The sequence below is a fragment of the Chelon labrosus genome, assembly GCF_963514085.1.
Source record: "Chelon labrosus genome assembly, chromosome: 10".
Lineage (NCBI taxonomy): Eukaryota > Metazoa > Chordata > Actinopteri > Mugiliformes > Mugilidae > Chelon > Chelon labrosus.
In genome coordinates this window covers 2,385,081-2,412,616 of record NC_140360.1, presented here as the reverse complement: position 1 = coordinate 2,412,616, position 27,536 = coordinate 2,385,081, and the positions used below count along the sequence as shown (strand labels likewise).

The window sequence follows — 27,536 nt, the reverse complement described above, 5'->3', positions numbered from 1 at the left end:
CTCTTTGGGTGTTATGTGAGAATACTGTAGTGTCCTGAAGGTAGACGAAGAGAGCCCAATCAAACAAAGGAAACTGAAATAATAAAGTTTTGTTCTAGAAAATTAGCTAATATTACAAATCTGGGTTATAACAGTTCATGTACTTTAAGAATTACAAATTCTGAAATGCCAGTCTAGCCTCCAGGATAGTTGTTATTAATTAAATGTGTTTATACTGCCACCTCCTGACAGACAGACAGGACGCTGCCTCTGTAGTTTTACACCTTTAGATTAAAACCACACCAGCTCAACAAGCCACGAAATAACACAAGTTCTGTCTGGGCTAGTCACACTAGCTACAGTGGCTAAGCTAACAACAGCTAAGGCTAGCGACAAAAGCATGTTAGCAGGACACAGAGGTATATTCTGCTCCAGAGACAGAATTATTCAAGTTATTTTAAAGTAAAAGCACTGGAAAAAAAGTTCTCCAGCATCCTAAATACAATTCTTTTTGTATTATATTAAACTGAGCACCGTTTAATGCTATTTAAAAGTGTAAATACAATAAATTTAAAGGTTTCTTATTTTTAAAAAGCACCCATCAAAAGAAAGATTTTATCAAACGTTTATGTAGTTTTCATTTGAGATACTCCAGCTCTTTTGTTAGAAATAAAAAGCAGGAAAAAAGTTTCACAGCCTCCCAAATACAATCCTTTGTGTGTTCTGTTAAACTAAATACTATTAGGCCTATTTGGAGATATTTTAACATAAAAAAATATGTTAAAATATCATCTAGGGAGAAGAAATTACTATTTTTTAATTGTTTTCTTACAAATATTAATTTATGGTTATTTTTAAAAGGTTCACATTTTTAAAAGGCACCGTCAAAAGAAGGATTTTAATCAAACTTTCATTGTATTTCCATTTGAGCCAGAGAGTGAGCGGTCCACTTCCGGCGCATAAGTGTGACGCGACAAGCACAAACACAAAAGGAGGCGGTTATTAACGGTTATTAACGAGTAAAGAAGCTCCAGCGGAAAAAAATATATCTGATTATTAAGTTAAAATGCAAATAAAAAAAAATCCTAGCGGCTTAAAATACAATTATTTTCGTATTGTGTTAAACTGAATGTATTTAGGGTTATTTTAATGTGTTAAAAAGGGGGAGGTATATTTTCTCAATGTTTTCCGACAGGAATAGATTTATGATTAATTTACAAGTTCACATTCCTTCAAAAATCACCGTCAAAAGGAGGATTTAAACAGAGCCCGTCTACGGACGTTCTCTGATTTTAATCAAACTTTTACGGTATTTACATCTGAGCAGCTTCAACTTCCGGCGCAGAAATGTGACGCAATGAGCACGAAGACAAGGAGGTTGTTCTTAATGAGTGGAGACGAAACGATGAACAACTGGCAGGAGAACGAAATAAAGGAGCTTTTAAACATCCGGGGGTCCGATGCGATCCGTAACCAGATCACCGGCACCGTGAAGGACTCGGTAGTCTACAACCGGATAACCAAACAGCTGGCGGAGAGGGGCGTGCACAGGTCCCACATGCAGGTGATCAGCAAACTGAAGGCGCTGAGGAAGCAGTACATCCGGTACCAGCAGAAGACCCGCCGCGGCGGACCCCGCGTCCACTGGCCCTTCTACGAGCACTGTCACGCGGTGTTCGGGAGAGCGCCCGAGAGGGATCCGGTGAAGAGGGACCCGGTGAAGAGGTCCGCGAGCCCCGTGAGCCCCGCGGCCGCCCCTCCCACCGTGAGCGGAGGGGACCAGGACGAGGCGGTGGTCAGCATCTGGGACGAGGAGGAGGACGGAGACATGAACCAGCACCTGGGTCCCGTGGAGGCGGAGGACGGGGAGGAGCAGTACAGCCCGTCAGAGCCGCTGCACGCGGTCAACACCGGTAAGGCTGCACGCCGGGGCCACTTCATTAGGTACACCTCATCACCTGAAACTGTCCTGCACCAGATCTCAGCTCCATGAAGGTTCTGGTTTTCAGAATCAGTTTTTATTCTCTAGTACTAATGAAATGTATTGACACGTGTTCCTGTTATTTTGGCAACCTCTATTTTAGCCAGTTTGAACTCCAAAACAAACATCCAGGTGAATCATCACCTTTCTGATTCTGTTTCAACTGAACATCAGATCAGTCAATACATTCACTAGTGTACCTAATGTTTTGGCAACTGGGTGTTAATGTTGTTCTACGAGCTCAGACCTGAAGGTTCTCTGAGTTACATGAATTTAACTTGATTAAAATGGATTCTTTTAAATAGTTAAGATCAAGTTGGCTAAAATATTTAATCCCACATTATTTAATCTGTCCTAGATGCACTTAGAGGTGATATTATTAAAGTTATTAGAGCTCCAGCAGATGTTTTTAGATTTTAGTTTTGGGAGAATTACAGTATTTTTGTAACTTTCTGGAACATCTGACAGATTGAGAGTCAGAATAAAAAGATTTATGTTTCAAAAACTGAACAAATTCTCAGTTTAAACATTTGAATTATTTTACTTACATTTACTTCCGTCTCTATATCTTGTACATTTTTGCTTATACGATTTAATATTTACTAGATTTCTACTTATACTGTATTTTTATTTTATTTGACAATTTTTTTCTTATTTTTATTTTCGTTTTATTTTTACTAGATGTTTATTTAAATTTTATTTTTATTTCATTTTATTAGATTTTTACATATTTTCTATTTTATTGTTACTAGATTTTTACTTAGTTTTTATTTTATTCTTACTAGAGTTTTACTTTTATTTTTATTTCATTTTTATTAGATTTTTTCTTATTTCTTTATTGTTATTTCATTTTTATTAGAGATTAACTTATATTTTATTTTTATTTCATTTTATTAGGTTTTTACTTAGTTTTTATTTATCTTTACTAGAGTTTTACTTATATTTTATTTTTATTTCATTTTATTAGTTTTACTTATTTTTTATTTTTATTTTATTGTACTAGATTTTCTTCTTATTTTTATTTTATTTTTACTCGATATTATTTATTTTTTATTTATTTAAATTTTTATTTTTTTTACTAGATTTTTACTTATTATTTGTTTTTACTAATAATACTATAATTTCCCTTGTGGATGAATAAAGTCTAAAGGCGTATTCACACCAGGAAGGTCCGTTAGTTCACTTGCTTTGGTCCGGACCAATTTTTTTTTTCTTATTTTTTTTTTAGTGCGGTTCGCTTTCACACTGTGATTAATTGCAACCGGACCAGAATTTATAAACAAAAACACATGTGCTAAGGTCGTTCAGCCATTGGCTGGTAAACATATAGGCGGGGTAAAGAAGGAAGCCAAATGTCCCACGTAAATAGGCTACAATGGAGACTTTGCGTACTGTAGGTCTACTTGTTATTATGCTAGCAATATGGTTTACAAACTGAGCGCTGGAATCCCCGCTCTCTCATTTGTTTACTAAAAATCTTATATACTCCTGCATTTTTATGTGTTTTCTCCAGCATTTGAGATATCTGGACATCTGCCCAGATATCTAGGAGGCAGCGTGTCTCCTCAGAGCTCGGTTAAGCCACGGCTCATCTCTACCTAACCTCTGCGTTTGTTTGCTTCACGTGTCTCTCTCTGTTGTGTGTGTCACTGGGCTATCCTACATTTCCCATAACTAGTGCAGTGCCCGTCGGAAGTATGTATTCCTATAGTGGGAGCTGAAGAAGATTTTTCAGTTGTGACCATTGTCGTGACCCATGTCTCCTCCCCACAAAGACACCTGCCCAGTTTCAAATCAGCGTGCCACAGACAGACAGACAGACACAAACTCACCAAATAAGTTAAAAGAAATTCTTGATTTATAGATAGATGATCAAATCACTCATGTTTTGTCTGTAAACTGTAAAATAACGTTGAGTCTCCGTTGCCATGGTTACCATCTAGCGTTTGAGCCAGCGCAATAATTTAGAACTGTCATCAGGCAACTGGAAATATTAGAGCGGAGAAAACCTATTTTACCGATATATTTTACATTTCTTATCCAAACAACGTCAAACTTAGCAGTGCACATCTTCGTGCCCGTAGCGAGACACCTGCCCAGTTTCAAATCAATCGGGCCAACGGTTCGCGACATATGCGTGCCACAGACAGACAGACACACAGACGCTTCTTGATAGATGCGCGAAAACTACGGGAGCTCGTCAAATCCAAAAAGGTAGATTTTTGCAACTTGGGTCGGATCGAGGTCGGGCTGCTTTCACACCATAAAGGAACCGCACCAGGGTTCGGTAGGAACCGCTCCGAGACCACCTCCTCAACTGGGTCTCGGTCCGCATGTTTGGTCCGCACCAGAGTTCGAGTGATTGTATTCACACCAGTTAAAAAGGTCAGAACCAAGCAAGGAAACGAACTTGAGTTCGTTTTAATCGAACTAAACAAGGCAGGTGTGAATACACCCTAAATCTAAGTCGCTGTGTTCAGGATAAAGGTTGACTTCATCAGAGCTAAATATTAAATTAATTATTATTGTTAAATTATTAAATACGTCCGTGTCTTTCTTTCCCAGCGTACGTCGTCCCGTCTAAGAAAAGGAAAACGACCGTCATGGATCAAGTCTCCACTCTGGTGTCGGCGACGGTCGCCCAGCTCCGGGAGATGGACGCCGCCATGCAGGCGCAGGAGGACGCCCGTCTGCAGCGGTTAATGGAGCACGAGAGGGAGATGCAGAACAGTCTGATGAGTCAGCTGGTGGCCATGCACGAGAGGATCGGCCGGGAGAACCACGACAGAAACCTCCAGCTGGTGGACAGGATACTGTCTAGGTTCCCCTCAGCGTCGGCGCCGCCGGGTCGCTGACGGACGCCGTTATTCACCAGGTGGACTCGCTCTGTTTAGTTTTTTTACTGTTGTTCTCCGTGTAAAGAAGAAGATACGTGCTGCCTTTAGCCTCGACTCTGATCGGTCGTGTTTACTTCAGATCAAGGCTGAAACCAGGTCCTGTTCACACTACAGGTCCTCGTCTGGTTTTCTGCTCTTCATTTTCATCTGTTGGTTTTTCTACGCCTCCGGGTCTGAAGACAAAAGAGAGTCCAACCGGTTACTAGCAAGAGCTGCCTAATATAATAATAATAATAATAATAATAAGACCAGCAGGGATGTCCTGATTGAGTTTATTTACCCCTCGATCTGATCTGATCTTAAATAAACAGAAGTTCTTCCCCTTTAGATTCATAAAGGCTTTTCCTCTCTTCCTTGTATCCTGGACAGGGATGTCCTGATCGGTATCTGCGCTTTTTTAAAGTGATCTTTTGTAATTATTTAGTTGAGCTCTGATATAAACCATCAAAACGTCTTCTTCTGTTTTAATGACGGCTGGATAGCCTCAAAGCTGCCAAAGGTTGAAGAAGAAGCAAAATCACTGCCGTTACTGAATACTAAAAGATCGGATCAGGGGAGCTAAAACAAACTCCATCGTGACCTCCCTACTCTGAGATGAATAAATCTTTCAGTCAAAGTTAATGTAGTGTGGAGAGGGTAGCTGGTACCTTGTGTTCTCTACTCCAGAAATGTTCTGGTCATCCAACGCTGCCATAAACTCCCTAACCCTCTCTGGAAGATGTTTCTCCTTGACGCTGTCTCCAGGAAACTTTTCTCTTCTTTTAAACGTTCAGTGTTTGTTGTTGTTGTTTGGGTGCAGCCTTTGACTGAGTGGACTCCATGGATTCTGTTTAGATGATCAACTACTACCACCTCACCACACATCCACGTTACACTAGTTAATGACTAACAGCTGACATGATTAGTCACATGATTTGGGTCCTTCTTCTTCTTCTTCTTCTTTGGTGTCTGGCAGCTTTGACGCTAGCCAACCACTATTAAAACAGAAGAAGAAGAAGTTTTGACACTACAGGGATGTGGTTTTGGGGAAAAACTACTAAAGGTCAGACGTGACTGAAGCCTGATCCGATCATTGAAACATTTTAAAAAGTCTCTTCCTCGTAATAAGGTGCCTTTTTGTTGCAGGAAATTCTTCTTTGAGCTTTAGCTTTTATTTTGGATCATTGATTCTCTGTAAGAAATCTAAAGTTGGACTTCATGACACTCTTGTTTTTTTAATTTATACCATGACCTGAGGACCTTCACAGGTTTGTTTTGAAGGAGAACAAACACAGCAGGTGATAGTTTAAAGATGTTTATTTATTTAAGAAGATTATCTCTTTAGAAGTTCACACAGATCCATTTCATGAACCCTCCCGTCGCGGCTCTAGGTGTCATTCTTGGCTGACACGAGATTCCCGGTTGCGTTTAAAAAGCCGCCAGCAATCCGGGAGAAAACGTGTCATTGAGGAAAGAAACACCAGCGTCGGACGCCTCCACGTCCACCGATCACACGACAACACAGCACTTTAAAACCTCAGCATTAAATATCCTGACAGTTTCATTTTCTCTCTCTGGGCTGATGAGGCTCTGAAGAGGCAATTTAAACTGAAGCTGCTTTTCTTTCTGTCCCTGCTGCTGCTGCTGCTGCTCACGATGATGATGATGTTTTAAATAGTTTGTTTTATTGAACAGTTAAGATTCAAACACAGAACGAGCTGCAGCCACGGAGGATAAACGAGTCCCAGAGCGGACGGTTGAAGGGATGTTCGGGAAGACTTGTGCGTCGTGGGATGGAAACGGACGCCATAACCAGCTGGGGCCTCTGGATCACAGCTGCATTATGGGTTCCGTTACAATCCCACCCACAAAAACAGGCGCCACGTTCCACCGAGGCGGCTGGAAAGTAAGAATAGAAAAATTTAATTTTGTTGAAGAAAATCTGAACAGTTTATGATGTGAAATATTACTTGTGTGAAAAAATTTAAAAAGTGAGAAGTGACGCCGACTTCCTCTGACTCATTCTGTTCTAGTTTTTCATCTCACACGACCAGAAAGACTTCGGTTTATCCAACTACAGCTGAGTTTAATGGAAACTTGTGTCTTTGAGTCACTTTTTTGTATTTAAGTTGTATTTTTTACTCCTGCTGCTGCAACTCGACTGAAACTGCATTAAAAAAAAATACAAATAAGCAGAAATCAATGGACGTAAATGAGCACACAGCTGCACATTTACAATTTAAAAGATGCAAACCAGTTGGTAAATTCTATGAAACTAATAAAAGCTAAGTTTAACCAATTTTTTTACTATTTTACAGAAACTAAATCCATCAAACTTTATCTCATTTTCAAACAAAGATTGGATTCATCTTTAAAAATAACTAAAAAATAAATATTTGTACCTCCTGCCCGAGGAGGAGTGAATCAGGAGTTAAAGAATGAAAAACACTTTATCTCTTTATCTGCTGTTTCTCTTGTCGGCGCTCGGTCTTGAAAAACCTGTTGCGTTTTATCAGAGGGGAAAAAGAAAGCAAAAAAATAAAGGGGCACGTGAGGTCAGCCTGACGAGGAAGAGACCGACAGAGCTGGAAAGAAAAAACTTTAAGGAAGAGGTTTAAATCTTAGAGCTCTTCCTGTGGAGAAGGCTTCAAAGCTTCGCGTAAAACATGAAGATTCACTTAAAATAAATAAAATAAATGCAGGAGAAACACTTTCAGTTTGTTATCTTTACTTAAAACCTCGATAAGAAATAATAAAAAAACAGAAGCAGTCTTAGTTTGATAAAAATTAGAGGTGAACGTCTATTAAAAGCAATGAAACTGGATTTTATAAAAAATAAAAAATAGGATAAATTTGAAGTGAATGAAAAGAGAAAGGAGGGAGGGACAAGAGGGATCAGAAACAAAGCCAGCAGAATGAAAGCAAAGCGAAAGTAGAAAAGCAGCAACCAGACAAGCTCCTGCTACAAATAAATAAATAATAAAGAAGTAGAAGAAGTTGATGGTAAATGATAAAACATTAAGACACGACTCACCGGAGTCTGTCGGTTGAGCGTCGTCCTCCGTTCTCCCGAGTGCAGACAGATCCAGACTTCCTCTTTAAATACCCCCCGAGATTCATTTCACTTTCACTTCTCCAGATCAGAGCAAACTCCTCCCGTCCTCCTCTGTCCACTCCCCCGACCCATCATCCCTCCCCCCCCCCCCCCCCCCCCCTCCCCTCCCCCCTCCCTCTGCGCAGACAGCTGCCTTCATGAAGGTTCTGCTATTCAGCATTAGTTTAAAACAACTGGTAGAGCTGCTGATTCATTAGTGATTATTTTTATAGTTGGTAGCATTAATTGTTTTAATATTATATTGTGTTTTATCTTTTGAAATAAAAAATAAAAACTGTCCAGGGACCCCCTAAATCCACGGTCCCCGTTTATCTGTGTAGAATCACATACACGGGGTCCGGGTCACGTTGAGAAATTAATTACAGTTTTATGATATTTAAAGTAAAAACATGAAATAAATGTAAATGGTACACTAGTGAAAACATACTAATATAGCAGTCCTGCTCTAAATCTAGTCTCCATGAAGGTTCCTGTATTCAGCATTAATGTAGAATAACAGAGAAATGTGTTGATTCAACTGGGTTTTTATTTTGTAGAACTATTGAATTCCTATTATTTTGACAATCACATATAAACCAGTTTAAGGGGAGATTTAGTGAAGGACAGTTATATTGAATGAATTCACGAGTGGACCGAATGGATGTAAACATTCAAAAAGATTGTTTATTTACTCGTTTTTTGTTGTTTTTTTTCAAAATGTAAATGTAAACGTAAATGTACTTTATGCATATAGCACCGTACAACTACTCACAGGTGAACCAAAGTGCTTTACAAAAGATTAAAGAACGATTAAAACAACACACCGGAAAACAAGTACATTAGTAAAAGAAAGCTAAAAAAAACTAAAAACAATAAATGAGAGAATTCAAAAGTAAAATAAAATAGAATAAAAATAAATAAAATAAATATAAAAGTGTCCACCACACTACCGGGTACTAAAAGCCTTTTTAAATAGATACGTTTTAAATCTTTTTTAAAAAAAAATCTTTTATATCTTTAAAGGGTCATTCAGAAAACAATCATTTAGGTACTTACCATGACAAAATAGTTTCGATTCAAGCTGTCGATTTAAATATTTGGTCATTACAAAATAAAACCAGACTTCTACTTTATACTTGTTTTATTTTATTCAGGAAAAAAGAAAAACGACTTTCTGTGTGGCTGAAATCCAGAAGATTTTTCTTTTTTCAATCTTTTTATGTGAACAAACATTTTTTTACTTTTAGTTCCTTGTGATTTTAATCTTATTAATCTATTTCTATAGGAATTAATCTTTCTGTACGTATAAATGTCTTTTATTTTATTTTTTTACTCCTTACCCGAATTTGCAATTTACAAAACAAATAGAGATGTACGCTTTAAAATATTATTTTCTCTGGTTTCCTCCTTCGTCCAAAGACATGCTCGTTAAGGTTAACTGGCCGTAGGTGTGAGTCTGAGCATGAATTATTGCCTGAGCTTTGTGGGACTACTTTTATTTGGTGCTTCAACTTAAAAAAATAATTTTTTTTAAAATGATTTAAAGCAGAATTTGAGGTAAGAACAACTGGTATAGTAAATTTAAAGGCAGCAGGCGTTATTAGTTTAGTGGAGGTAGGTTGATAGATAGATAGATTTCTTCATAAAAATGATTCAAAACATCAGCGGATTTTCACAAAAGCCCTGAAAATAGACAAAGAGAACCCAGTCAAACACATGAAACAGAAATATTATACTAGTGTATTAGTTTATTCAGAAAAATGAGCCAATATTACATATCTGTGAGGAGATAAAGTAGGTGCACATCAACCAACGGATCAGTTTAGAAGCAAAATGCTGATGAATCATTTTTTAATTCTTCTCTTCAGAGACCAGATGGAGTCTCTTCTCGTTAACAGCAGCACTAAAAGCGGAGGAAGTGACCTCGGCAGTAAAAACCGACTCTGTGTTAATCAGAAACGTTAAACTGATTAGAGCTCTGATGATGGATGAGGTGACACAGGTGTGAGACCAGCGGAGCGGAACAGGACCGCTCCCATCAGGACGTCTGGGTTTCAGCCTGGAAAGTCCGGTGGATCCAGAGCAGCACCCGATCCTCCCTGGAGACCTGCTGCAGGCGGGAGGACGGTGGAGGGCGGTGGAGGACGGAAGGTGGAGGAAGGCGGGGCTAAGGTGGAGGAAGGCGGGGCTAAGGTGGAGGAAGGCGGAGCTAAGGTAGCAGCTGCCTCTTCCTCTTCGGACACATCATCATCAGGCCAAGTCTTTGTTCTCAAATGCATGACTTTTAGTGAAGACACGTTTTACATTTTAATTTCTCAACATGTTTTTCTGAAACTCCAGATTTGTCAGGTCCACCTTTTAATAATATGACACATGAATCTATTGCAGCTCATGAATGTTCTCTGCATTTTTACTTCTCAACTAAAGTGATTTTAATGATTTCTATGGAAAGGTTGTTCTCTTGTTCTCTTGATCATAATCAGACGACAACGACGGCAGCAGTTTGTGGAAAAACAGTTTTATTACCGAACAAGGGTTTCTGACTAACGGAGACACTAGAAGACGACATGAAACTTCAGATCTGACTCAATCACACGTGCACTGATCGATAAACGTTTCAGGTCTAAACACACGATGCATAGATGACACTTGGAAGGAAGACTGACGATTCTCAGAGGAGGGGAGTCCATCTTCAGACGGACTCGTACGTAGTGAACGGCGTTCTGTTTGCTCGCCGACTCTCCCGTCTTCTCAGAACAGACGTTTCTCGTAACTGTGGGAGAAAGAGAAGAACCGGTCAGAGGAGGAGGAGGAGGAAAGAATCACACGACCAACGGTGAGGTTTCCTGTTCAGACACGGACGCAGTAAAGAGGAAGTTTAACAGACCGTGGTTGTGGTAAGATATGAAACCAGGAATTTCTAAGACAATGAAATATGAAACTAGATCCAGAGAGACTTTAAGAATTAAAAGCTTGTACCTGTGCAGGCTGTGGACTCCACCCTCCATCTGAGCCGACGTGGTTCTCTTCTCAAATTTCAGATCTCCACAGTACATCATGGCTCTGAGGGGAGAAAGGAACAGTCCTGAACATCTAGACTGAGGAAGGAAGCTGTGACCCACATCAGTACACACACACTCATCACAGTAGGAGGTTCCTGCTGGTAGTTTATGAAACAGCTGAAGGTCACCGTCAGTTAAACTTCACTTATTTCATCTGATCACTTATTTTTGTTCTCTAAGATTCATCTGGAGAACCTCCTTGTAGCTAAATGTTTCTGGTACCTGCTGATCAGTGGTCTACAGCAGCTTGGAGGAATTTTAGCCCATTCCTCAGAACAGAACCACTTCAGTTCTGAGATGTTGGTGGGTTTCCTCACATCAACTGCTTGCTTCAGGTCCTTCCACAACATTTCTATTGGATTAAGGTCAGGACTTTGACTTGGCCGTTCCTAAACATTCATCTTGTTCTTCTTTAACCGTTCTTTTGTAGAACCACTTGTGTTCTTGGTTCTCGTTGTCTTGCTGCATGACCCAGTTTCTCTTCACATTCAGCTCATGGACAGATGTCCTGACATTTTCTTTTAGAGTTCACTGGTGGAATTCAGAATTCATTGGTCCATCAATGATGACAAGCCGTCCTGGTCCAGATGCAGCAGAACAGGCCCAAACCAGGACATTAGCACCCCCATGTTTGATGGAGGGATGAGGTTCTGATGCTGGAATGATGCAGTGTTGTTTCATCTCATTTAAACCAAACTATTCTACTTTGGTCTCATCTGTCCACTAAACACTGTCCCAATAGTCTTCTGTCTTGTCCACATGATGTTTAGAAATGTTCTTCTTGGAGAGCAGTGTCTTTGTCCATCACACCATGGTTGTTCAGTGGATTCATCAACATTAACATCAGCCAATGAGAGAGAGGCCTTTAGCTGCTTAGAAGTTCCTCTGGGTTCCTTTGGGACCTCTCAGACTATTATGGAGTGATCTTCATTGGTGGACCACTCATGTGGAGGGGAACAGTCGTCTTCAATCTGTCTGACTGTGGATTATTTGTGGGTTCCAAACTCTTTAGAGATGGTTCTGGAACCTTTTCCAGCCTGATGAGCAACAACAACTCTTTCTCTGAGCTCCTCAGAAAGCTCCTTTGTCCACAAACATGTGTTGTGAAGATCAGACTGAGACAAATCCCTGATTTATTGAAACTAAACCAGGAACTGAACCACACCTGAGTCTCATTACATTGATGGAAACACTTCTGAACACATTTAATCCTAGAGGAGCACCTCTCTGATACGTAATATTGGTTCATTTTCCTGAATAAACAAACAAACAAGTCTAATATTTCTGTTTCATGTGTTTGACTGGGTTCTCTTTGCCTTCTTTCAGGACTTGTGAGCATTTTATTACATTGTTTATTCCTTCTTTAAAGTCAGTTTGTTGTGTTTTGTGTTTTTTATATCTTTACCTGAGCTGCGTGAGGCTTTTGGCCCCGATGTCCTGACAGGAGTGCTGAATGCCGGCCAGCAGGTAGGGAACAAACTTGTGGATGGAGCCTTTGTCCTGCACCGCTCCGGAAACGCCCTGAGCAACTTTAATCTTGTCACACTCGCTGTGAGAGGAGCAGAAACAGTAGATTACCTTCTACAGCCTCTCTACTGCCACCTACTGAGCTCTTCATTATCAAACTGAAGGTTTAATAAACGTTAGAGGTGTAAAATGTCTGCTCTGTCCTCTGGAAACCACTGAAAATGAAATGAGGAAGAGCTCTGCTGTGTGAAGAGTAGTCTGTACCTGAAGTATCTGGTCTGGGAGCCCAGGTTTTTGTCCATGGCGTCCAGGGAGCCCATGCCGCGGTATTTCTTCAGCCTGATGCCGTCGGAGAAGAAATATTCGCCGGGAGCTTCGCTGGTGGCGGCGAGCAGCGATCCCATCATCACTGGACGCACAAAGGAAAAGTTACTAATCTGTAAAGTCAGGTTTTCTATTCTAAACCATTAAACCGCCCTGCGTACCTGTGGATGCGCCCAGAGCCAGGGCTTTGGCGATGTGGCCGACGGTCTGGATGCCGCCGTCTGCGATGACCGGGACGCCAAACCGCCTGGCGTACTCCGAAACTTTATAGACGGCGGTGGCCTGGGGTCGGCCGCATGCCAACACTGGTGGAGGGGGAAGGAAAGGGAACAGAGAGAGGAAGTGGGTCATCTGCCGGCTGCAGAGTTAATTTATTCACGTTTTCTGTCTTAAAGTGACTTAATCTGATGAGACGACGTCAGCGGCGCTTCGTCTGAGGAGCTCTGGTGATCGTGCACGTGGTGAGAGTCACGTGGCGGTGAACAGAGACACGACAGAGTGAAGGATCAGACCGGCTCTGATCTCATGTGTCTCGTTCCGTTACTTTCGTTAAAAAAGAAGCGTGAGAATGAGGAAGTTAAACTCGTCGTGTCAGCAGATATAAAAACAGACCGCACTGCTCTAAGATGTCAGCTCGTATAATTACACACCAGCTACGGGTCTCAATTAGACTCCAACAGATAATCCTTCACCATACACAAAAAGTCAAAAGACACAACAAACACAGAAACAGCCCAATTCCTTTTTAAACTAGTTTTGCTTCCTGTGAACTCTGGTAAGTACCGTTCTTACCAAAACACCCAGTCACCCTAATCATCCTGCTAAAGACGACTCAGGATGATAAGACTCAGGCTGCTGAGTCTTTGTTGGTCGCTGAGGAAGACGCCAACACAAATAAAGACCACCGACACGAACACATGTGAGCAGAGACACCTTGTGGCCGCCGCTCCACTGACCGCTGATCTGTTAGAAATAAACAAGAGAGTTTCCTCAGACAACAGTTTGGACTCATCAACCACAAACAAGACAGACACAAATGGACAACGCCTCAGTCCGAAGTCCAAACCAGAGATCGGGTCAATGACACGCAGGTGGAGGAGGGATGTTTTGATCTGATCCTTAGTATTTGTTTTATAGCGTGGAGCAATATTTTTTTGTCACGACACTCATCACACAGGTTTTAAAAAACAAACAAACAAAAAAACACGATATAATATGCGACTCAATTAGGAACGGTGCACTATGTCGATTGGAAGCAAAACACAGCCAATCAAAACACAGAAAAAAAAAAAAAAACTCATTCCAGTTTTTAGATGTAACACTACGAACCTAAAAGTCAGGACCCCTTGTGGTGGAAAGTTGTTCTGGAATCACTCCGTTGGGAACTGATTATGGTCGTCTGAGCCAATCAAATCGTTTGAGGGCGGGGCTTAATGCGGTGACGGACAGAAGTGTAACAGTAGTTATAAATGTCTCAGGTTGGTTGGAGGACTATCCAGCTGATGCAGAGGTATTTTATCTTCTCTGTATCAGCTGAAACCAAAGCATGTGGAGCTCCCCCTGGTGGCTGGCTGCAGTATAGGTCACATAAGCCCCGCCCACTCTATGTTAGCGGATGGGCCAAAGTAAAACACTAAAATACACGTCAAATAAATTTATTTCAAGGATGGTTTCTGTCACTTTATGTAGTTAATATAATGTTGATGGATGTTCAGGTTAGTTATTTGACGCTGTAGAAACAGGATGTGACATAACGGCGACTACCAGTTGCCACGGCTCCCAACTCACATGATGGCGCCGCCCATATCTCCGGGAAAATAGCATCAGTTTGCCCAATGAGAGGAAGTGGAGACACGTCGTCCATATTTATAGTATAAAAAGTGGACTCCTCTAAAAATAAAGCCAATGCATGTGGAGCTCCCCCTGGTGGCTGCTGGCTGCAGTATAGGTCATATAAGCTCCGCCCATTCTATGGTAGTGGGTGGGGCTTATGGGCCAAACTAAAACGCTAAAGTACACGTGAAATAAATTTATTTCAACGATGGTTTCTGTCATTTTAGGGAGTTAATATAATGTTGGTGAATGTTCGAGTGTCAGTTTTGGTTTTATTTGACGCTCTGAAAACAGGATGTGACATCATGATGATTGACAGTTGCCATTGACAACCGCTCTCAACAGTAATAAGTCCAGTGTATAACCCAATCACCAGTGAGTCTATTCATCTATCAAACATCCCACACTGGACTGATTTAAACGTGATCAGAGCAGGACATCCCAACAGATTAGTGTGGACACGTGATCAAGCAAAACCCCAAAACCCCAAAGACCAGCTCTCCAAACACGTTCTACATCTACAGATGCAAAGCTGTTAGCCCATCAATGCAGCAGGCTGTGAAAAGGGGGGAGGGGAGGGGGGTCGGGGGGGTAAGAGAGAGAGTGATGGTGGAGCCAGTCCCAGCACAAGGCAGCTTCAGGGGAACTTACTGGAGTATCCCGTTACAGTGGTTGGGGTTTTGGGGCTGTGGAGCTTTATAGCTGGTGGTACACTGAGAGGAGCTGGACAAGGACACACGGACCACACAAAACACCGTGGACAGAGGAAGAGGACAAAAGATGAAGACGACAAGACAGAAGTTAATAGAACGAAGAAAAAAAAAGAAATGTGAAGTCAAGATGAAGACCAGACGCACGGACCTGAACCACGGCGAAACTCATCCAGGAGACAATCTAGTTTTACTTTAAACGAGCTCAGATGAATTTATTTACTTGGAACCTGAACAACAACAATAAATAAAACGACGACCGTGTGTCTTAAAGCAAGAACCAGGTGACCCAGTTTGTCTCAGACTCAGAGCTATGAACAACCACTGCCCCTGAAGGCAACATGAAGAACACCCACAAACTGTTAGAGAAGCTGAGGTTTCCATCCTAGCGTTAGGACCAGTCAAGCAAACCCAGCTTTAATCATCCTCCTTGTTATTCATTCAAACCAAATGTTAAAACCCGTCTCAGTGGCAGCTACTCCACCCAGATCTGCAGGCTGACTGATGTGTGCATGGAGCAGCAGGAGGTGTTTGTCTGCTCAGCGTCAGTGACTCACTCACCTTCCTGTGTGATGCAGATGGAGCCGCTGCCCATCCCGACCCTGAGAGCGTCGGCGCCGGCGTCGATCAGGTTCTTGGCCTGAGCTGCAGTCACCACTGTCGCCGACAGGGGGAGACAGAGAGGCTATAAATGATAGTGAAAGAATCAACAAGCCTAAACAGTGCTCCTGCCATGGTTACTGTTGCTAACTAATCTAAACAGATAGAAGTCTATTTATCCAGAGGGAAATTTGTTTTTAGACTTGCATGTCTTAATCTATGAGACAAGCATATGCTACTGGCAGGATCAACCAGGTAGTCCAACTGCACAACGTCCCCATCTGGAGGAGGCAGGCCCAGAGCAAGTGGGGCTAATCTAGCCTCCCAGGTGGGGAGGTCTGGTCTGGCAGAAGCTAACGATGGAGTTAAGTGCCAGGATGTGGGATACGGAGGCCTGCAAGAGCTATAGCCCCGGGTCACGGAGGCGAGCATGCTGGCCGGGGGAACCAGGAAAAGGAATATTATCAAAATCTGTTCCTGGGGTTTAGTCCTTTTCCCAAACTGGAAGTAAATTTTGAGACTTTAACGCTGCCAGAGTTGGTAAAAGGACCCACATACATTCAAAGCTAAGAGAAAACAGCTGTAACCAGGTCAAGCTGGACCCTACAAGTCCAGCTACACAAGTCTACAGGTTCTTCCTCTGGTAACGGACCTGGGCGAGGTTATTGTTAACAGTCTGACTGGTGCAAACATCCGTTTTGCAGCATCAGTTCATGAGGCGTTAGCGATCAGAGCACAGCAGAGATGTGTAGTTAAGGAGGTAAGTATTCACCGTTGCCTCCGATGACCTGCAGGGCGGGGTACTTCTCTTTAATGTATTTGATCATGTTGATCTGGAAGATGGAGTTGCCTTGAGATGAGTCCTGGAGGCAGAGAAGCAACATCAGTGTCTGCAAAACCTCTTTCCTTTCGCTTCATAAACATGAACAGATATTAAGACAACAAAAAGAAGGAGGCGCTTGGGGGGGGTGTACTGCCACCGACTCTGAGACAGGCCCTTATTAGTCTCGTTCCTAAGAAGGGTAAGGATCTGGATGAATGCAAGAATTACCGTCCTATTTCTTTAATGCAGATGGATGTTAAAATAATCTCAAAAATTCTAGCTAACCGATTAGACAGTGTGATAACATCACTGATCCATGTTGACCAAGTGGGGTTCATTCATGGTCGTAGCTCCTCAGATAATATTAGACGCCTTGTTAATGTTAAGTGGTCGCTGGCCGACGCCCAGTCCCCAGTTGCTGCAATCTCTCTTGACGCCGAAAAGGCGTTCGACATGGTTGAATGGGGGTATTTATTCCATATTTTGGAAGAGTTTGGATTTGGCATTACTTTTATAAAATGGATTCAGGTATTGTATAAGTATCCAGAAGCGGCTGTACAGACTAATGGGCTTATCTCTGATTATTGTGTGTTGGGGAGAGGAACCAGGCAGGGATCGCCCCTTTTTCAGTGGCCTAAGCAGGGTATCATGTATCTGGGTATCCGATTTCCTAGACAGCTGAAAGACTTGGTCAAAGTTAATTTTGACCCATTATTACAAAAAATTTCTTGTGATGCTGAGAGATGGGCAACTCTTAATTTGTCTATGGCAGGTGAAGTTAATGTTTTGAAAATGAATTGTGTCCCCAAACTTAATTATCTTATTCGGTCCCTCCCCTTGGAAATTCCCCATTGTTATTTTAAAATTTTTGATAGGATATCCAAGATATTTATTTGGAATGGAAAGTGGCCCCGTTTGAACCACAACAAGTTACAAAGACCAACTGATAGAGGAGGATTAGGGCTCCCAAAGATGTTGTTTTACTATTACGCTTTTAATTTGAGGCACTTGGCCCATTGGTCTCTCCCACCGGAAAGGGCCCCCCGTGGTATTGTATGGAACAAGCTGTAGTGTCCCCTCTGTCACCCATGCAAATCTTGTCTACTAAATTAAGTAAGAAAGCAAGCACACATCCAATAATCTCTCATCTTAAATGTATTTGGACTAGGGTTTCTCAAATATTTAAATTTGATCCCTTTCTTAATGTCTCTTCTAGTATCTGGTTAAATCCTAAACTACGTATTGGTAAATTCCCTATTTATTGGAAAGTTTGGCAAGAGAATGGTGTGGTCAAACTCGGGGATCTGTATTGTGACGGTTCCTTAAAATCTTTTGGGGATTTGGTGCAACAATTTAGTATTCCTACGTCTCACTTTTTTTAGGTACCTGCAGCTCTGACATATGTTGGTGGGGGTTTTTGGATCCAGTGCATCGGTTCCCCAAAAAGCAGAATTCTTTGATGAAATTCTGAAGATTTACGGAAAAGGACATGAGGCAGCTGTCTATTATTCTCTGTTGATTCGTTCTCATGGTAATGGACCCATGTCAGCTCTGCAGAAGACATGGGAAAGAGATCTGAACCTAACATTCAGTGATGAGGATTGGAATAGAATTTATGACAACATCAAAGTAGTATCAAGGGATGCAAGAGTATGCCTTATCCAATTCAAAATTACACATCGGTTTTATTGGACCCCTTCCAGATTATTTAGATTAGGTTTATTACCCACAACAAATTGTTGGCGATGCAAATCTGAGGAAGGTAATTTAGTTCATGTTTTATGGTCCTGTGACAAAATCCAACAATTCTGGGCCATTGTTTATGATAATCTGTGTGAGATTACGGAGATACAAATCCCATTCAATTTTACCTTATTTGTTTTGGGTGATCATTCAGCCCTGACAGGACGGGATAAACATATCAAAAATTTTGTCCAAACTAGTATCATGATTGGCAGACAAATACTTGTCAGGGGGTGGAAGACAGAGGGGGTGCCCTCCCTGGCATGTGTTGCAGAATTTGAGAAAATGTCATGTAAACAATTGGGTAGACTTGATCTATATGAAGCGAAGTGGAGCGGATATTTAAATTTCTTGAAGGGCTCTGGAAATGGGGTTATATAGTGGGGAGATGCAAGTTTTTAGTTTTTAGTTTTTAGTTTTTAGTTGTGGTGGATACTTACATGCATGCGATGCTTCTTTATATTTCTGTATGAATTTTGTTTTATTTGCTGTAGTAGTTGTACATGAAAGAGCACAGCAATGAGTGCTGGCAACCAGAGAAGGATTAACATAGATGGTGATGATTTTATGTGTGTGTGGGGGGGGGGGTTGTTGTTGTTGTTGTTAAAGTGTTTCTGTTGAAACAATGAAAATAAAAAATGTTAATCATACAAAAAAAAGACAAGACAAGACAAAACAAAACAAAAAGAAAAGTTTCAAATCAACATTTCTGGGTCCAGCTCAAACCGACGTCCTCCTCTTACCAGTACGACCACGTCCACGCCGCTCTGCACCAGCAGGTCCAGCCGGTACTTGTCGTCGTTGTGGGTGCCGATGGCGGCGCCGCACAGCAGCTGCTTTCGAGGATCTTTGGAGGCCAGAGGGAAGTCTCTGTTCTTCTTCAAGTCTGTGCGGGCGATGATGGAGACGAGGGAGCCCTCCTCGTTCACGATGGGAAGTTTACCTGGAGGAGGAAGGAAGCAGACGAGAAAACTGGTTGGAGCGAGTTTAAATTTTATCCTTTAACTAAATCAAGTGACGCATCCTCCTCCTTCCTCACCTTTCTTACTCCTCTGGAGGATTTCATTGGCTTCTTTCAGAGTCACTCCAGCGGGGGCCACCACTAGATCCTCTCTCTTTGTCATTACCTGTCAAGATGGCCAACAATAAATAAAATAAATGTGGTAAGACATCTTGTAGTAGCTACTGTGCAGTGAACACAAACTGCTGACACATCAAACGAGGCATGCGAGTGATCAGATGGTTTTGGAGGTAGTTTTGTGGTACTTCCATGAAACTTTCCCACTAGTTTCACATCTTGTTTTTGCCCAGTTTGAGAAAACAGATTATTGAAGCCCCAACATGGAGAGTTGTTGTTGTTGGAGTCAAAGAAATCTGCCTGGGCCTCAACAGTTAAGACTGAAACACGTTGTAATGACGCTGTTCCTTTAACCAATCACATTTCTAGTTGGTATTCTCAGTCCTTCTCTGTGGCTGAACAACGTTAACGTTTTGATAGCTATTTGTTGAAGCCACCATGGAGGAAGGAGGAGAGGCTATCCATTTGGTTGCAGATCTTCTTAGAAAGACATTTTCACGGCGGACTTTGAAGGAAAAGCTGGATATTGTGAGGAAAGGCCGCCCAACCCTGGAGCTAGCTAGCCTGACCCAGCCGGGGAAACTTTCAGGTCAGCAACTATGAGCGCTACCCTTGGTTGACAGGCTCTGAGGAGAACTCTAAATAGTTTCTGAAGTTCTGGGGCCTCATGTACGAAGGTTGCGTGTGTACAAAAACGTTACGTAAGTACTCGCTCACGGAAAAGTTCAGATGTATCAAGAGTGAAATGTCCAGGAACTTTGTACGTGCCAACGCCAACGACGTGTCTGGCGTAAGTAGGATTCTACAGTTGTCGATCCTTTGGCGACACTTAGAGGTGATGATGCTGGGAAACTGTGATAAATGTGAAAACTATTACTCCGACCGATCGGGACTGTTCCGGTCGACCCTGAGCAGAGCCATGCCAGCCGCGTGGGACGGAGTTATCCTCATGTCAGCCAGGTATATCAGATTCCCATACAATGCGTCTGAACAGGTCAACATTAAAGAGCAATCTGCAGCGAGAGACAGAGGTTTTCTGAATGTAATCAGAGCTATCGACTGCACACACATTGATATAAAAGCGCCATCGCATGAATTTGTAAATGTCAACAGGAAACATTTTCATTCGATCAGTGTACAGATCATACGTGATGCGCAAATGCAAGTAAACATCGTGGCAGCGTGACAAAGAACACATTTTTGCGCATCTCCACTCCAGTGAGTAGCGTCTCCAATTCACTTTCTGTGATTCATTCTTATGTTTTCATTTTCTGATCGCGCAGAGAGGGGACTCTCAGGTGCAGGGTCAATTTAAATATAATTTGCATATTTAAAAAGGGCGTGGACAAGGAGGGGTTGGGTACGCTCGATTGGGATGTACAAAGGAAAAATGCTTCTAAATGCTTCTAATTCGGAGCGTGCGCCACGTTTTAGAAGGAAATCCACGCAAGTCTTCGTACATGAGGCCCCCGGTGAGTAAAATGAATTATATTTACATCTGTTATGTATATTTTTGTCATTTTATTGGGTCGACATTGATGCTTCTGCTGGATTTGACGTATGAGAGGAGACTTTATGAATTGTTCTGAGTGAGTTTCTTTAGTAACGACATTCATCTCGTTATATCAGATACCTGTCTACGATGCAACGTCCTGTTTTGTTGTGTATCCGTGTGTTGTTGATGGTTTCTATAGCAGTGGAGTCATAACGATCATATTAAGACTGTTTTAATGAGGCTGGAGGTCATTGAAGGTCTGGATGGAAGATGCACGGCCCTGGTTTACATTTAACATTTAAAATGTTTTCCTCTGGAATAAATTCCAGTAGCTGAGAGAAAAAAAAGGAAAAGGGAGAGAGTCTTTATTTGGTTTTGGTTTCTTCTGTCAGCTACTGGAATTTAATCCCTCATTCTTAACACAGGATCAGATCAGGACTTGAATCGGCTGATACTCATCGTTATCAGATCACGGGCCAATAAAATGTAATAAAAGTTTCACAGGTGAGTGCTCATCTCCACTACAGGTCGGGGCAAAGGTCAAATCACAGATCATGAGTGCGTTCATCAAACTAACTAGTGATGTTAAAAGGACTTTGTGTTAAGTTTGAAAGCACCAACTCAAACATAAATCTACTCTCCACTAGGGCTGAACGATATATCGTTATCATATCTATATCTAGATATGAACATTCAAGATATTAATATCGAAAAAGCAACGATATAAACGATATAGACCAATGACAAACATATGAGGGCGGGAGTGAGGGAGACGGAGACTGAGACGCACACACACACACACACACACACACACACAGCGGGGAAATTAAAGACAAAGAAAGTAAAGTGAGCTTGGAAGATAATGCGGCCGGTGGCGGTGTAGAATAGAGGGTGACAATTTTTCGGGACTCCCGCGGGTCACTGTATTGCCGCGGGAGTCTCGCAGTACGGGAGTCAGTTTCACTGTTAGTAACGTGATAGGGACGGGATAGAGCAAATAATCAACGGGAGCGGGACGGAGCCGGAGATTTAATTAAAATGTGACGCTGCAACGCGGTGAGTGCGCCCAACTTTAGACAACAACATAGGGAGCTGGACGGGATTTGGGAGTCTTTCTCGTGATTTTGCGGGACAGGATTTTTGTTGGGGGGCAGTCACGTGATCGGGATATGACGAGAGTATTTTTGTGGGTTTGGGATGGGAGCGACAATTGATTCCCGTGTCACTGGTGCAAAATCAGAATCTGCCAAAACATAAATCATCTTCCATTATTTCGAGGTATTTTGGATTTAAAAATGATCATGTAAACCAGAGCGAGGTGTCGTGCTGGTCGCTTGGCGAAAATTGCGACGAAGCAATTGCTGATGCGTTCAGTAGCGTTACACCGTATGAGTCAACGTCCACCAGACATAAACACATGACAGACGCTATAACATACCACATTGCAAAAGACATGGCACCCGTGTACACAGTCTAGAAAGAGGGCTTTTAAAAAAATGATATCGATATCGAGATATCTGGCATTATTATCGAGATATGAAATTTTGTCCATATCGTTCAGCCCTACTCTCCACCCACCTCGCTCAGAGGCAGGTCGTGGTCCTCCTCCTTCAGGAAGTCGATGTCTCTGGACGAGATGATGCCCACCAGCTTGCCTCCCATCTTGCCGCTGTCCGTGATGGGGATGCCACAGAAGCCGTGGCGCGCCTTGGCCTGGAAGACGTCCCGCACTCGCTCGTTGGGGCTCATGACCACGGGGTCCGTGATGAAGCCCTGCTCGTAGCGCTGGAGGAGGGAGGGAAGGAGGGAGGGGAGGAGGGAGGGGATGACAGGAGGAAGAGGGGGGTGAGGCAAAACAAGGATGGGGATGAGGAAGAGTCAAGGATGGAATAAGGTAAAAGGAATAAAAAGGATGCAGAGGAGAGACTGCTCTAACGGATCTAACTAGAAACGCACAGGAGAAAGATGACGTTAACCGAGGAAGATGAGACGATAAGAAACGGACAAAATGGAGACGGGACAGTGAGACACAGGAGAGAAGGGGAAGAAGAAGATGAATGAAAGACTAGAGGACGCGAATGAGGAAGGACATCGAGGCTACCTTGACTTTGCGGACTTCGTTAGCCTGGAACTCTGGAGTGCAGTTGTGGTGAATGAATCCGATGCCGCCGGTTAACTGAGAGGAGAAAATACAGTCAGGATGGGATGGAAAATAAAAATAAAACCAAGGGAAAACAGACATTTTAGTCCAAAAACTGAACTTCCTAGAGGGTCAGAGGTCATGCTTACTCAAAAATTTGATTTTTATCTTCTTAATATGAGAATCTGGATGTTTGGAGAGCAATTGCTGGATTGTAGTCAGATTACACCATGCAGTAATGGATTGAAACTATCTGGAAAGAACAAAGAGGCTAAAATGATCATGAAACATTAGAAAATCTTAAAAAAATGATGGAAACATTTAATCTATTCATTTAAAAACCATGAAAATTACAGGATTTACACCAACAACTTAAAAAACAATCCAGGAAACACTTGAATGTGAGTCTGAATGAATCACGTTGAGCCGTAGGAGTAAAGAAAGATTAAAATAAATGTGTGTGTCTTTGTTTTAAACGGGTTTATCAGTCTAACACTGGATGGACCTCATGGATCTCCGTCATGTGTGCGTCATACTCACTGCCATGGCGATGGCCATGTTGGCCTCCGTGACCGTGTCCATGGGAGACGACACAAAGGGGGTCTTCATGGTGATCTGCTTAGTGAGCGCCGACGTCAGGTCCTGGACGAGAGACGCACATTTTAACAAAATAAATAAATTACCAGCTAACGAACGTATAACTTACTTTATAAACATTTAAACATGGAACCGGTAGTCGCCATCATGTCACATCCTGTTTCTATAGCAACAAATAAGTAACTAAAACTGACACTTATTCAAAAAATTATCTAAAATGACAGAAATCATCCTTGAAAAAAAGATTATTTGACGTATTTTAGTGTTTTATTTTGGCCCAATGGGGCGTTCTATTTGTCCACCGAACTCGTTTTCCGAGTCGTTTTCCCGAGTTACGAACCGGAAGTTGCAAAAAGAACGCCCCTCGAGGTCGTATATACAGGTCGTCAACTCGTCGAGGCTCAAAGGACCCCGAGTTCAGTTTCCAAGATGGCTACCACGAGCGTCACACGTAGTAAACATTGTGGTTTTCTACTATTTTAAGCACTTTTGTCTTTGTTGTAACCAAATGTAGAAGTCGTGCACATAGCAGTGTATACGGTTACCTAATAGGCATGTCGCTACAGCTAAATACCGCTTAATAAGTTATTTTGTAGCTTGTGCAGTTTAAATTGGCTGGAGACGCTCCATGTTGCTATGACAACAATGCCGAGTCTTGAGCAGAAAGCGGAGCAGTAGCCTATCGTTAACGTTAATCAAAACGGAATATTCAGATATCAAACTGTGAAATATGTTTGTGTAATATGTAGTGAACATGTGAAATCCGCCGTGGTTGCACTGTAAACGAGATAAACACTATAAACATCTTTTCTCCGACCTGTCGTGTTGTGTACAAAACAGAACGCAGAAACCCGCTGTAACTTGTTTTCCGACACGGATGTGACGTCACTCCCGAGTTGCAAGTCGCGCTTACAAGACAAATAGAACGCACCACAAGTCCCGCCCACTAACATGGAGGGGGCGGAGCTTATGACCTATACTGCAGGCAGCCACCAGGGAGAGCTCTACTTGTTTTAGCTTATACAGTCTAAGCTTGAGACCCTCTGAACTCTTAAACATCTACTCTGGATGTTTGGTTTTACTGATACCACCTTGCACAACATCCACATTGCGCGATTTATAAATCTCCGTCTGACTGCCTCTATTTGTCCAGGTGTAGATGCCTCTGGTTGAGCTTCTGTAGCCTAGCTCGTTGCTAGTAACTAGATTTTGGTCTTACGACTAAAGTTTTTCCTCCACAGAGAGCAGCAGATTAGCACACTGCTCGACAACAACACAAACCAACCTCTTTTTTGGCACATTTGAGGCTAGCTCTTAGCGTTAGCTTGCCGTGAGAACACAGTGTACAGACATGTTTTAGTTTAGGGGCAGCCGCCGGGACATACAAAAGATCGAGTTTGACTTTTGATATCTCCCTCAAACTCAAATATTACTTTAATCGGACTCACCACTTGGTCGGCCGTGAAGTCGATGCAACCCGGCAGAATCAGGAAGTCACTGAAGGAGACGGAGGATAAAGTTAATCCAACATGACACCAGACAATAAAGTTCAACCTGTTGCGTATTATAACATATTAGTTTTCACCGGTGTACCTAATAAACTGTGTATATCCATTTGTTAAAACATATAATTTAATTGCTTTGTCAATAAAAAGTGATGAATGGACGTAACGTTCTCCTGAAGGACTCTTTAAATCTACATTATGACACATTCTCACATCTGAGAAGCTGTAGAAGCTAAATTATTGATGTCGTTGCCTAATAAACAATCAAACTTACAGCAAACAACCAGCTTATAATCATCAGACATATTATTACAGATATATAAACATTTGGCGTTCTATATAATAACTTAAAGACTGAACTGTTTGTCCCTACAGAGCAGCACACGCTCTAAATATAGACAGTCCTGCAAAACAACACAGGACCTAAATTTAGTGCAGGAGGAACGTGTCGTCCCTCTAACGTCCACGGAGCTGTAATTCAGATTAGAGCTTTCTGCTCTTCTGGAAATGTGTAACTTAAAAAAGGTGTAAACAGGAGTGTGGGTCATAAAAGTGCCAGTTAATATAAACTCAGGTTAAAGTAAAAGCGGACAGAGGAACGGTGGATTAACCATGGAATTACCTACGCAGTATGTTTTAAATGTGTTTACCTTAAAGAAGGAGAACACATTTAAAGTTAACTTGACGACTCAGGCGGAAAAAATGATGGAAAAGTTAATTATTTGTGTATTTTTTTTGCTTTAGTTTGATAAATTCAACTCAATGTTTATTTATCCGTATATTTTATTCCTGTATTACCCTGAGGAAGCTGTGGACTTGGCACTGACGTACTAAAACTGCTCCTCATGCACCTTGCATGGCTGCACATGTGCTTCAAGTGTGCAAATAGATGGTTTAAATGCACAGAACAAAATCTACACGTGTTTATACATTGATCACTGGCCACTTCATTAGGTACACTGCTGCATTTTAATATAACAAACTATAACAGATGTTAAAGGTGGCACTTCAACCAGATGATCATGGTGGAGGATGGAGTTTGTGGTGCTGCTGTTAAAGTGACTACAGCGGGACGGCCAAAATAATAGGAACACGCAGCAGAACCTTCATGAAGAGAAACTTTAGCACAGGTGTGTTTTATTATTAGTAATGCATGCACTTGTGTACCTAATGAACTGGCCGGTGAAGGAATATCAGTCTAAGCAACATCCAGAACTCAAAGGATGATAAAACAGGGGGAAAACAAAAACTGCAACACATTTAGTTGTTTTTTTTGTGTGTTTTTCATTGAGTAATATCAAATATAATTAACAGACAAAGTATAATTTTTATTTCTCCCATGTATTTTATTTTTTTTGTTCATTATGCAAATGAGGAGGGCTGTCATTCAAACACTGCTGTGTATGTAGTTTAGCTATCCGGCTAGCTCTCTCCGACTTTGGAAGCACCGTTAAAAAGCTTAAGTGGGCTGCTGTTAGCACCCGGAACCAAAAGTCCAAAACTACCGCTAACGGTCGTGTTTCCCGCCGGTTAGAGGACAGATGAGGACAGGGAATGACTTTAGCGTGTCTTTACTTGTATGTGAGCCCGTCGCCGCCGTTGAACAGCTGCTGTCCAGTCAACCCGTCTTCTGGGACGTAACCGGTCTGCCCGCTGATCAGGTAGTCCGCCATGGCGTCCGAACTGTCCTCCAGCACGTGCATCAGTCCGCTGTCAGCGCTTCCTCATCCGGTCGACAGCCCCGCCCCCTCCTTTATATTTCTAATATTTATTCAATTTTATTATTTAACACAACAGGAAAATATATCAAGTTTATACAATTTTAGTAATATTTAAAAAAAAAAATAGGAAAAAACGAGCGAGTAATTACGAATTTCAGTTGTATTTTGAATCGCTAAAAACGTCACTTCCGGCTGGCAGCCCGCCTCGTTGATATTCCTGATATTTATGCTTTTATTTAATACAACGGAAAAATATATCAAGTCATATATATATATTAAAACACAATTTTACAATTATATTTAAAAAAAAAAATAAACTAAGGAGAAATTTCAATTGCGTTTTGAATCGGTCAACCCCTAATCTCATTTATATTCCTAAAAAACAATGTATAATTGAACATTTTATATACAAAATGTACTATTATAAAAAAAAAAGTGAATAATTGCGAATAAGCGTTCAAAAATAGGCCACTTCTGACTGCCCCGCTCATTCATATAAATATATTTC

General features: G+C 41.7%; 2 protein-coding genes across 5 annotated transcripts; one reads left to right on the top strand and one right to left on the bottom strand.

The window, feature by feature from the left end:
- Positions 1-1,259: 1,259 nt before the first annotated feature.
- On the top strand, positions 1,260-10,218 carry LOC311494462 (uncharacterized protein). 4 transcript variants are annotated; one of them, XR_014699280.1, is made up of 3 exons: positions 1,260-1,892; positions 4,526-6,742; positions 9,924-10,218. XR_014699280.1 is itself a non-coding variant. In XM_084553526.1 (2 exons), the coding sequence occupies exons 1-2, from the start codon at positions 1,337-1,339 to the stop codon at positions 4,813-4,815; spliced, it is 846 nt and encodes a 281-aa protein (XP_084409652.1). In that variant the 5' UTR covers positions 1,260-1,336; the 3' UTR covers positions 4,816-8,052. The 4 variants fall into 4 exon arrangements, 1 of the variants encoding a protein (XP_084409652.1); XR_014699281.1 differs by having other exon boundaries at positions 9,799-10,218; XR_014699282.1 differs by lacking the exon at positions 9,924-10,218 and adding an exon at positions 6,870-8,052.
- A 212-nt stretch (positions 10,219-10,430) lies between these two features.
- On the bottom strand, positions 10,431-27,020 carry impdh2 (IMP (inosine 5'-monophosphate) dehydrogenase 2). The gene is made up of 14 exons (XM_084553525.1): positions 26,883-27,020; positions 25,251-25,299; positions 23,746-23,847; positions 23,167-23,241; positions 22,644-22,850; positions 19,532-19,619; positions 19,236-19,435; positions 16,699-16,789; positions 15,888-15,983; positions 12,945-13,088; positions 12,724-12,868; positions 12,398-12,541; positions 10,910-10,993; positions 10,431-10,703 (listed from the first exon to the last, which is right to left on the bottom strand). Exons 1-14 carry the CDS (start codon positions 27,008-27,010, stop codon positions 10,682-10,684), a joined length of 1,575 nt encoding a protein of 524 aa, XP_084409651.1. The 5' UTR covers positions 27,011-27,020; the 3' UTR covers positions 10,431-10,681.
- Positions 27,021-27,536: the final 516 nt, after the last annotated feature.

What these genes read in the sequence shown, in the direction of transcription:
- impdh2 (XM_084553525.1), bottom strand. Translation starts at nt 27,010, where the DNA reads ATGCACGTGCTGGAGGACAGTTCGGACGCCATGGCGGACTACCTGATC. An exon ending in ACATGGCCATCGCCATGGCA is followed by an intron (nt 23,242 to 23,745) that starts GTGAGTATGACG and finishes TTCTCCTCTCAG; the next exon opens with TTAACCGGCGGCATCGGATT. An exon ending in GGCTCTGGGCGCATCCACAG is followed by an intron (nt 12,869 to 12,944) that starts GTACGCAGGGCG and finishes TTGTGCGTCCAG; the next exon opens with TGATGATGGGATCGCTGCTC.
- LOC311494462 (XM_084553526.1), top strand. Translation starts at nt 1,337, where the DNA reads ATGAGCACGAAGACAAGGAGGTTGTTCTTAATGAGTGGAGACGAAACG. An exon ending in GCTGCACGCGGTCAACACCG is followed by an intron (nt 1,893 to 4,525) that starts GTAAGGCTGCAC and finishes TTTCTTTCCCAG; the next exon opens with CGTACGTCGTCCCGTCTAAG.